Raw genomic sequence first — 11,747 nt, 5'->3', positions numbered from 1 at the left:
CAGTGAACAATTAGGAGAAAATGCCATCCTCAGTTGCCTTAGCAACTTGGATGGCAACCTTTATAAACACATAATTCTACATTAAAACAAATAACGTCACGAAGTTTTTGTGTTTCAGTTTCCTTTTACTTACTTCTTTGGCGTTGTTGTTGTTAAAAATACACTTAAATCAATTGTTATACAAAACAATCCCTCAGACTCTTACGTATCTTATTCCTAATTTAAATAAATGATTTTAATTTGAAAGTTCACAGACTCGAACAGCTTAGCATTATTTCCTTCTCACAAAACTCATCATCTTGTTGTTGTTGGGTGTTGGATCATATTAGGGAACCTGAAATTGCTGTTCCTCATTTTTAGTCATGTGGACGCCTTCTAGAGTTTTCACTTTTACTCTATTAATGGGTGTGTTTCTCCACTATATCAAATAAGTTAGCTTATTCTTTATTATTGCATGCCTTTTTTGTTTAACCTTCTTTGCCACGTTTTGCTGTAAAACTGTACATTTCCCTGCTGTGGGACTAACAGGACACTTGACTCACTTAAGCTTAATATAGCCTCGTATAAAAATGACAGTAGACACAATTTATCAACGACATTTTATTAACCAAATATAAGACAAAGCAACAATCATCAGCTCATTTATCAGCTCTCAATTGTCCACACATGAAAGAAGAAGCAATATAGAAAATAGTGTTGTAAATGCAAATATTGTACCTGAAAGATTATATAAACTCATGATATATTGATGTCTGACATGATCGTACCACTTAAACACAAGACCTGAGAATTTAAAAAATGTCAAGGGTAACTAATAATATAATCTTAGTGCATGGAGGTAGAAGGAACTACGAATAGGACCATCATCTCCCAACCGTTTGGATAATTTATCATTAATATAAGGCAACATTAGAGGCCTTACAAACAGGCGGGTAATTATTTAAAACTATTTTAAAACACATCGTCGTCAACTTGCACTTAACAGGAAGGCTGATGTCCGTTTGATTTAACAGGAAGCTGACTGAATTGTTATTCTACACCCTGCTAATACCACATAGTTGATTAAATGTCATTTTAAAAAGTTAAAAATGTACAAATCAGACACCAAGAGCAGACAGATATAATACAAGTTTAACTCAGAATTGTTAATGTCATAAAAGCAGAAGTAGTATAGTTTCAAGTTAATGTCAGGAAGCTCAGGGATAACATTTAAATTACAAATGTAAAAACTGTTTAGTTATTTACAAGATAAAATTTTATTAGGAAAACAATATTGTACACTTGGTTGTTAAAAAATGAAAAAACACAAAGATACATTATTAGGAGGCACAGAGAAACACAATACAGGCACAGATAGTATATCATTTGAGGTTGGAGCGGGTCACAAGTAGCCACGGGTCATTGCATTAAAACAACCTATAAAAGCCTGACAGACCTCACAGCCTGCCTGAATTAAATAATGTCCTATAACCTTGAAGCATGTCAGACAATGATGCAAACAGTTCAATTCAACTCAAAACAATCACACTGGTCTGTAAAAACTGCCATTTAGGAGCTAATAAAAAGACAGGAATCACTAAAACCTTCGCACACAGAGAGACATTTAAGACAAAGGTTATCTCCCTTTTGAAGACTATACAACGAAGGACGACTTCTGTTTGAATTCCCCCTGAAAATTAAACATAACAAACATCAGTACTAGCAAATTCCTCGTGCAAATTTCTTCAACTTTGCATACAGATGATATACAAATCTTTTGAACAATGCTCATACTTACATCTTCATCATCACCACCGGCACCGGCATGCAAAGATGTGGGCTGGTACACCACGCTGGTTTTTGGTTTGCTGCAGTTGAATATTGAAATCATCATTTAGAGCTCATTGCAGAGACATAGTTACAAATAAGATACAAAGAAAAAGTGGGATCTGCATTTCTTTTGTCACAGTTCTTGTAGCATCAAACATCATAGCTCTAGTTTTTCTACAGTCTGAGCCCCAATGTGCAACGAATCTTTGCATGTAAAGTATTTACTAAAAATCTAAAATGTGTTTTGAGGATCAAGATATTTATACATTTTATTTATACTAAATTGGGAAATTGTTTTGTCACAGCAGCATTGTTAACAAGCATTACACACAAGTTATAAAATAGAATTAAATGCAATAAAAAAAGCAAACATATCCACAGTTTATGGAGGTTGATTAGTCCCAATATTATTTGAGTGAACAGATAAATAATCAGTGTGTTATTTGTGGAATTTGTTTGTGTGTTTGCAGATATTTGTGTTCACGTGGATGCTGCTTTACATTTAGAGATGACACATTTACACAGTTATTGAACTGTTCACACAACCAGTATTGAGAGAAATCTACCTCCATACCAGTAGAAAAGACATATCAAAAAAAGAAAAGAGAATCCTCTTACCTCTCCGTTTTCTCTGTAGAAGGAAGAAAGACAAAAATGTCAGTGGGATAAAGTACTTTATTTATATCACAAATATACTAGTGACTTGTCAAAACTGTATTTGTTGCTGTAAATATCCGGTCAGGTAGTTTTGTGTCCCAGTCAGAAAATGTTTAATATTATTTTTGGAGGATTTGACATCCAATTTAATCCATCATAAAAACTGGCAGCATGTTTGCTTCTCCAAAGCAGAAAATGCATGTGTTGGTATATAAACATAAGTGTATAAAAACAACCCTTTATTTACATTTTATACAGATATTCTACATATGTAGTATTTTTTCATATTTGTCTTGTGAATGTATTACTTTGTGTGTTGATGTTTTTTTTTACTTGCTTTTATTTTCTGTTACTGTGTCTATGTTATGTACCAAAGAAAATGCCTTGAAGCAAAAACCTTCTTACTACTAAAATGGATTTGGATTTTATCTATGCATTCAATAAATTCAAGATGGTGTTATCACTGTATTTGATTTGATATATTTTGGGGGAAAAAACAATGATGCCTGTTCAATAAACTATGTGTGGAAGATTAGAAACGTCTACAACTTGTTAAAAGAGAGAAACCCATTCAGATGTGAACAGTTTCTGGTAATGTCAACGCTGAATGTCAGTAACACATCTTTTTTTTATGATGTAGAATAACTCACTGGGCAGGTATCCTTTCTTGTTGGCATACCAAATGCCAAGTCCCAACAGCAGCACGAGCAGCAGAGCCACAATAACCCCGGCCACAATTCCTCCAGTGTTGAAATCACCTTGAAGAGGAAACATCACATTTTGCATTGCATTAGCTGACTTACAGTCTAAGGCTGTGGAGAGTTACAAACTTAATAATTGAAACGATTGCAGCAACCAAATAATAAAAAGACAACTGAAACCTAAAATATGGGTGTCTGTTGGTTCCTTCTAAGCCGTTAAACCTGTTCATAATCCTTTAAATGTTGGCATGCTCCACAGGCTGAGACTAGTTACAGATTATTGTGTCTTCAATAAGTAGGCTCAGGATGAGGACATATTCTGCTCATTTTCAGGTCCATATTTGTATTTTGTGCCTCTAAAGTTCAAAAAGCTCTTTATTTTTCTCATACTGCCTGTGCTGCAGCACCTCTTTTCACCCTCTGTCTGAAACCAGAGCTCAGTCTGCTCTGATTGGTTATCTGGCCGGCTCTGTTGTGATTGGTCAACCACTTAGAGATTTCCTTAGCCTTGCACCTAATAATGTGTTACTTTGTGATGTCACTATGTGTAGGAAGTAAACCAAAGGAGTCCAATGGAGGCGTTTCAGGCAACACAGGTATTTCAGCCTTTGCAGACCATTGACATGCACACATTTCTATACAACACACTACAGGAAAGGGAAACCCCCCCAACATCATAAGAGGGCCTCTAAGAAAGAAAAAGAAGCACTTACGGACTTCCATTTTCAGGCTTTTACAGCGCTGCGGAGGACCAGCATCGTTGACGGCCTCACAGTAGTACTCTCCGGAGTCCATCTGGGTTACAGCAGGAAAATCCTGAAGAGGCATCAGGGTTTATCTTTAATTTAAAAGACCAAAGGGACCACAACTTTTAAAGTAAATATGCTGCAAAGTAAGAGGCTGAAGCTCACCAGGTTGCCGCTGACTGCATTCAGCTTGTAAGTGAAGTTTTTGAATCCAGCGTTCTTGCTGGGTTCAACAGGCAGAAGGGTGACCCCTTTGTACCACCTGTATGTGGGGGGAGGAGAGCCAGCGCCGTCATGGCAGGTCAACAGGGCCACCTTGCCCGTCGTCACTGAGGAAGGGACCCTACACAGGGGCGGAGATGGAGGCACTGCGGGAAATAACATTAAGTGTTCAGCTGGTCTCCACAAGTACTACACAACCTGCATCCCAGTCAGAGGTGCAAGAAGTACTCAGGTATTTTACTTAAGCAATACTCCATTTTTTTTAACCCTTATTTACTTACCAACATAAAGTAAAAGCACCACAAAATTGTACTTAAGTAAATGTGCATTGTTAAATTCCACCACTGATTACAGTAGACATGCTTTAGACAAAGAGCTTACATACAAATATTACTAAAGAAGGATGGCAACAATTCCTATTCCCTGTTCAGGACACGGCTGATTCACAGAGCTGCCAAACTGGGTCGACCTCCAATATTTTAGCAGATTTGGAATTTGTGGAAAAGTTTTGAATTTAAAGCGGGGGACAAACACTTGTACCCCGGAGTATTGCAATACTGTAGTCCACTCCGATGTAGGAAAAGGTCTATTGTAAAATGTGAGTCCAAGTCAATGTTTGAACTGCAAATGGGTCCTTACCCATCACAGTCAGCTGCACTGGGATTTCCCCAAACTGGCCGTTGCCGGACACTTCGCAGTCGTACACTCCGTTGTCAGCACGGGTCACTTTGGCAAATCTCAGGTTATTGCCGTACATGGTCACTCGGCCGGCGTACGTCTCTGTGGACAAGTGTTTCACAGACTGACTGACACTTCAAATGTCTTGCCCATCGTCTCACCTTTACGATATATTATTATTTATTTAAAAAAAACAATCATAATACATTTGATTTTTCTTCCCAAAATGGTTTCAGTTTCAAAGGCTGACAAAGAACCGTATGATAACAGGATGGTACGTTGTGCTTCACATATAAAATACAACTGTAATAATTAACCGTTGAAATATAAATTAAGTTGTAGATGTAGAAAGCGCATGGGAGTCACAGCGCACCGCACGGACGGAGCGGTCTGCCCGTCAGCGGTAGTAACAGCAGAAGCTCCAGTAAGGATTCTTAATGTGTGTTTGAACAAGCAGCAAGCACACACACTGAGCATTTAGTTCTAGTTTCTATAATTCATATCTGAATACAACAACCCAATAAATACTACACAGGAAATGGATACAGCGACAAATATGCTCGTCGGCTAACGATTAGTCGACTAATCAGGAGCAGCCCTACCAAACTTCATTGAAATCTAGAAAAACTTGGTTCATTATTCTTACTTAAAGGAGAAAAAGGCAAACATTTCCTTTGTGAAAAGTCGATAGTTAATATGCTGTGGAAAGAGACAAATGAAGATTGTAGATGTACTCACGTGTTGGTTTCCCATCGAACACAACATACGTCTGTGAGCCTTTTAAGTCTTTAAATTTCCACTCAACCCTGGCAGCGGAACCGAAGTCTCCCGAGTACGAGCATGTGAGGTCAGTCCCTAGAAAAACACATTTCAAAATTACATTACAGTTATAAGGAGTAAAAAAGGTATTATTTTAAATAAATGCATCTCTGACTCACCTTGATTCTCTTTGACCCGCACGTTGTTGTTGCTGGTTGTGACTGAAAATCCACTCACACCTGGACACAGAGATTCAACGGAAACATGTCATCAGACAAAGTCACATGTCGTCCGTCAACAAAATGCATCCCAGAAAAAATGACTTAACAAACATATTGTGTGTACAGGTATTAATTTTACACATTAAAAGGTTAGTTTGCATGACAGATTCAGTCTGTGTTACAGTTTGTTTAGGATGTTTCATTGCCCCCAAACACATGCGAGACACATTCATAAGCACAATTTTAGCTGAGTCTATATTCTCACTTCCTGCAAACACAGCTTTGGTTTTCAGTCTGATTATAGAGTCAGTATTCTCTGTGGGTGTAGCAGCACCGGTTACTAAAATCAACTCAAACTTGGAATAATGAAGTACACTAGTAAGCAGTGGAGGACAGTACCTTTACTAAGTATTTGTATTTGAGGGAGTATTTAATTTGATGCTACTTTATAATTCTAATTCGTTACACTTTGGAGGCCAGTATTCTACTTTTTAGTCCTTTACATTTACTGTATCTGACAGCTTTATTTAGTTTACAGATTGAGATAATTAGCAAATACAAATTATAAATAAACATGAAGCATAATTATAGGTTTAAATATCCAGCAGGTACCTTTTTTTCCCCTGGTTGCCAATGCTTTTGTACGTTTACTCGAGAGTTTGAATGCAGGATTTGACTTCTAACAGCGTATTCTTCCAATGTATTATTACTGCTTTTACTCAATCAGGTACATCAGCACAAACACCTGAAAGTCATCTGCCATAGAGTTGATTTTTACGATGTCTGATAGTGAATTATTATGGCAGTAATGTATTTACAATTTCAAGCACCGTTTTCAAAACACAATCTTGGAAAGCTCCACATTGATAACACGAGGAAATTCAGCACCCAGTTTATATGCAGAGCAGCGTTGGTTTCCACTAACACAGGTTTAGCTCAAAAGATTAAAAACAAGAGAAAGGGGGGGTGATAAGGTGTTGAAATTAAGAGTAGCAATTATATTAACAGTACTTTGTTTGAGAAACAAGCAGAAATGAAAAGGATCCATTTACAGAATAAATCAGCTGAAATTATGTTAAAGGAAATGCAACAAAAAAAAATAGACTAGAGCTTCTAAATTCTCAATATTTACTGGAAATGTATTATATGAATTAATAAGAACTATTTATATATTACTATGGTTTCTGCCTTTTGATATATTCCAAAACATAGAATATATTGGGCTAATTACACCCCACAGACAAGATTTAAGAACTGAGCTTGGCTTCATTAGGGTAAATGCTCTTAATGTCTTTCATTTTTGTAAAGCACTTTGTGTTGAAAGGTGCTATAGAAATAAACCTGCCTTGCCTAAACAAATCTACCACAGCAATAGATATAAAATGTACAATCAAATCTCAGAGTAGTTTGTGAAACACTGAGCATGCTCACAAGCCTTAAGGGTGTGGAAGAGGAGAAAAAAGCATACACATTCCTGTCCGCTGAGCCAGAATGCTTCCGGTGAAACCATCAACTGTCGGGTTGAAACTGGGTCTTTTCAGGCTCAGCAGCGCAGCAGAGACACTCAACCAATAAAACCCGTCTGTCACACATAATTTGCATAAATAACCCCACACTGACATTACTTTAAGTGTTGGGGGTTACATGATTACCACTTTTGGGTCAGACATGCCCCTGCAGCTTCAACTACAGCCTGGTAATCATTAACTGTGTGTGGAGTCATTCATTGCACATTTTACTACAAAATGAAATTATATAAAAAGGAGAGACTTTACAGAGTTGAAAGCATTTTTACTGTAACTAATTAAATGACTTCCATGTTGCCCTTCAGATGTTTCCCACAGGCAGTCTCAGCTGAGATAAGGACGCAGAGTCACAGTTTTGGTTTGGAGATAAGCAACATGTGTAAAATGAAACCAGAGCACTCCACAACTTCTTTGTTTGCATACTTTGCCAGTTTCAGGGTAGGGGAACACTTTAAAGTGTGAGAAACCAAGTGTCAAGTGCTGTATGGCGTCTGTTTTATTTAGCAGACTGTGCTGCAGGTGCATTACATCAAAGACAATAAAAAAACAGTTCGAAGAAATGTTCTTTTTTTCCAAAATACCAGGCATGTCAACTGGTGTAACCACACTATGCCTTGGTCTACAGGGAAATTCCCTTGATGCCTGTCACTTGTGCAAATGTTGTGTTCAGGTTAACACCGATCAAGTGAACAAATTATACTCTTCATCTCATGCTGTTAATGAAAATGTGGACAAGGCTGAAACGTCTGAAGGTTCATAACCATGACTGACTGTCATTTGTATAACTGAAACATTGCGTAACGTTTAAATAAAAACACACCCATATCAAAGACCAGGAACTAATTACACACCTGCAGAAAGTAAGTAAGCAAACATGTCAAATACAGGGTAATATATTTTAGGAATTTTTGAAATGAAACTAGTCGGGGATAAAGCGATGTGCTTTTCTCCACGTCTTCTGTCCAGGGCTTACTCAGTCCTTTCATTTCTAATACATAGATCTCACAGTGTCATGAGTGGTCTGTAAAACTGTCAACTGAGCTGTTTCAGTGAAGAGAAATCTTAATTTCAGACCCTGTCGACTGGAAATAGTGCTCTATCATCAACCCATAAACTAAATCCAAGTGCATTGATCATAGGAGTTGGTCTGTGAACATCAGTGTCCCACATAAATCTCCTCACACATAAATGGGGAGAGTAGCCTATACATTTAATAAACACACGAAAATAAAGAGCTTCTGCACGGACAAGAGACTGGAAGTGACAGATAGTATTGCATGGTTGCTTTTTTAATAGGATGCAGTTGAAATTAACCTTCAGGGGCCTTCACCGTTCATTACGTGGACGCTGTAAACACTACTCTGTTGTAACTTTACTGTGATAGTCCAGTGAAGGAGTAGAATTAGGGAACCACGTTTTGTATTTTAGAGCATTCTTCCCACATTTATGATCTAAATACTTTAACTAACGAAAGAAGAGGAACCAATGTCTCGGATGTCTCTGGTTTTACAGCTCAGGGCGTAATAAGACTCAAGATTCAAAGGTTTAATGCCATATCATATAAACAACTACGGGAAATGATGTAATGAATGACACATTTGAGCAAAATGTATATATATAAACTGGAATTACTCAAGTATAGTACAAGTATCTCAAAATGAGATTTAAGTTAATGTACTTATTTAGGTGGTAAACTACATATTCTGCTTTTTAAGAAAAGATATGGAAAATATGGAAATATCCAGCAAATTAGAGACTACAATAAGGAAACATCCTTGTTTATGGTGTCTAATGTCTGCTTCACATGCAGGTCAGCATTTCGTTTCCAGGAAAGGCCCGAGGTTCATTTGGGGGTTTAAGCAACAACACGACTACCAAAAACGTTATTATTTAGGGACAAAATAGCCACTAGTATAGTTGGTAATGTTGTGCTAAACTGTGCAACATTAGATTCTTTTTATTTTGTTGTATCTTTTCGAAAACGTGAATATATAATAACTCTATTTCCAAAATCACTCACCTGCTGCAGCGAAGAGGGACAAAGCCACCGAAACCAACCCGGTGAAAAACATGTCGCCCAGCTGTTCTGCCACACGACGGCGTCCCTTCTGTAATATATTCCTGAAAAAAGGAACTGAAAGTTCCACACAAACTTCCCTTACGTCGAATAAAGATATTTCCCTACGCTTAATTGACCCTATCGAGGTTTCCTCAGCATTTACCGTCTGCTCTCACCTGAGGAGTCCACCCAGGTGACAACAAGCTGTGTAACTTCCGGTAATAGGATCCTCTTTCAGGTGGCTCGGTGACGACAAAGTGGAAAAACAGGTTTGGCCAGAACGAAGCTGTTACAAACCACATTGACATGCACAGCGAAAAGTGGTGCTGCGGTGTTTGCTACACATTATTTACACAGACACAGGACAGGTTGGGTTCAGGTCTTTGAACCCTCCCCCACTTTGACATACATTCCTATATTCAGTTTCTTCTTTATTCTTGTGGTGAGGAGTTTTCCTGTCGGAATTCAAACTAGCGTTAGTATGTATGTTTTGTGACACCACATGTATTTCAAATATGATTTCACAGCAGCAGTCAGTGTTGGGAGGGTTACTTAAAACAATGTGTTGCAAATTACTAGCAGAGGTGGAAGAAGTACTCAGATCTTGTACTTAAGTAAAAGTAGAAGTACTCAGATCTTGTACTTAAGTAAAAGTAGAAGTACTCAGATCTTGTACTTGAGTAAAGTAGAAGTACTCAGATCTTGTACTTGAGTAAAAGTAGAGGTACTCAGATCTTGTACTTAAGTAAAAGTAGAAGTACTCAGATCTTGTAGGTTTCAAGGTTTCAAGGTTTTATTTGTCATATGCACAGCAGATACAGCGTATATGTTGGCAATGAAAATCTTATGTCGCGTGCTCCTCCAACAACTCAACATACATGGTGCAAAAGATAAATAAAATAGTGAAAAAGAGAGAAGAATATTTACAATATCAACAATACAGATTTGAGGATGTGAAATATATACATATGTGGAATACTTTGAGAGTATTTAAATACTTTACACTGTTGAATGAGGAGGTATGGACAGATGCATATATTATGTATAACAGATGTATATGGCAGATATGTACAATATATAGATATGTGTACTATAAACAGATATGTATGGCAGATGTGTATAATATATATATATATATATATATATATATGTGTGTACTATAAACAGATGTGAGTAGACATTCACAGAGCTCAGGAGTTCAGCAGTCTTATAGCCTGTGGTATAAAACTGTCTCTGAGTCTGGTGGTCTTGGTCCGGATGCTGCGGTACCGTCTGCCAGACGGCAGCAGACAGAACAGATTGTTGCTGGGGTGATGGGGGTCCTTTAATATCCTACCGGCCTTCTTCCTACACCGCTGGGTGTAGAGGTCCTCCATGGATGGCAACTCCATCCTGGTGATGTGCTGAGCAGTTTCCACCACCCTCTGTAGAGTCTTACGGTTGAGGGCGGTGCAACTGCCATACCAGGCGGTGATGCAGCCAGTCAGGATACTCTCGATGGTGCACCTGTAGAAGTTGCAGAGTATCCTGGAGTCCATGTTGAACTTCCGCAGCCTGCGGAGGAAGAAGAGCCGCTGTCGAGCCGTCTTGGATATGACCCTGGTGTGATGTGTCCATGTCAGGTCCTCACTGATGTTAACCCCGAGGAACCTGAAGCTGCTGACTCTCTCCACAGGAGTCCCGTCGATGGTGATGGGTGTGTGTGCTTCTCTCTGCCTCTTCCTGTAGTCCACAATCAGCTCCTTTGTTTTGCTGACGTTGAGATGGAGGTTGTTGTCCTGGCACCAAGATGTCAGGGCTCTGACCTCCTCTCTGTACGCCGTCTCGTCGCCGTCTGTGATCAGGCCGATGACGGTCGTGTCGTCAGCAAACTTGATGATGGTGTTGGAGCTGTGTGTGGCCACGCAGTCGTGCGTGAACAGGGAGTAGAGGAGAGGGCTGAGCACACAACCCTGAGGGGCTCCGGTGTTGAGGGTCAAGGTGGAGGATGTGATGTTCCCCATCCGCACTGCCTGGGATCTGCCCGTCAGGAAGCTCATGATCCAGTCACAGAGGGCGCTGTTGAGCCCAAGGTCCCTGAGCTTAATGATGAGCTTGGAGGGCACAATGGTGTTGAATGCTGAACTGTAGTCAATGAACAGCATTCTCACATAAGTGTTCCTCTGGTCCAGGTGGGAGAGGGCAGTGTGGAGGGTGAGGGAGATGGCATCATCCGTGGACCTGTTTGCTCTGTAGGCAAACTGCAGGGGGTCCAGTGAGTCAGGGAGGGTGGAGGTGATAAAAGTTTTGACTAACCGCTCAAAGCACTTCATGATGATGGAGGTGAGTGCAACTGGGCGGTAGTCATTGAGGCAGATGGGTTTTGTCTT

The 11,747-nt window shown here is 39.1% G+C and overlaps 1 protein-coding gene across 1 annotated transcript; it reads right to left on the bottom strand.

Moving 5' to 3' along the window:
• Window positions 1-585: 585 nt before the first annotated feature.
• Window positions 586-9,625, bottom strand: f11r.1 (F11 receptor, tandem duplicate 1). The gene is made up of 10 exons (XM_063895489.1): window positions 9,340-9,625; window positions 5,752-5,811; window positions 5,552-5,668; window positions 4,775-4,915; window positions 4,079-4,281; window positions 3,881-3,983; window positions 3,117-3,224; window positions 2,428-2,440; window positions 1,778-1,847; window positions 586-1,669 (listed from the first exon to the last, which is right to left on the bottom strand). The coding sequence occupies exons 1-10, from the start codon at window positions 9,389-9,391 to the stop codon at window positions 1,634-1,636; spliced, it is 903 nt and encodes a 300-aa protein (XP_063751559.1). The 5' UTR covers window positions 9,392-9,625; the 3' UTR covers window positions 586-1,633.
• Window positions 9,626-11,747: the final 2,122 nt, after the last annotated feature.

The sequence above is a fragment of the Eleginops maclovinus genome, chromosome 11 (assembly GCF_036324505.1).
Source record: "Eleginops maclovinus isolate JMC-PN-2008 ecotype Puerto Natales chromosome 11, JC_Emac_rtc_rv5, whole genome shotgun sequence".
NCBI lineage: Eukaryota > Metazoa > Chordata > Actinopteri > Perciformes > Eleginopidae > Eleginops > Eleginops maclovinus.
Note: the sequence above shows the minus strand (reverse complement) of the source record. Positions and strands in the feature narration are given on the sequence as shown.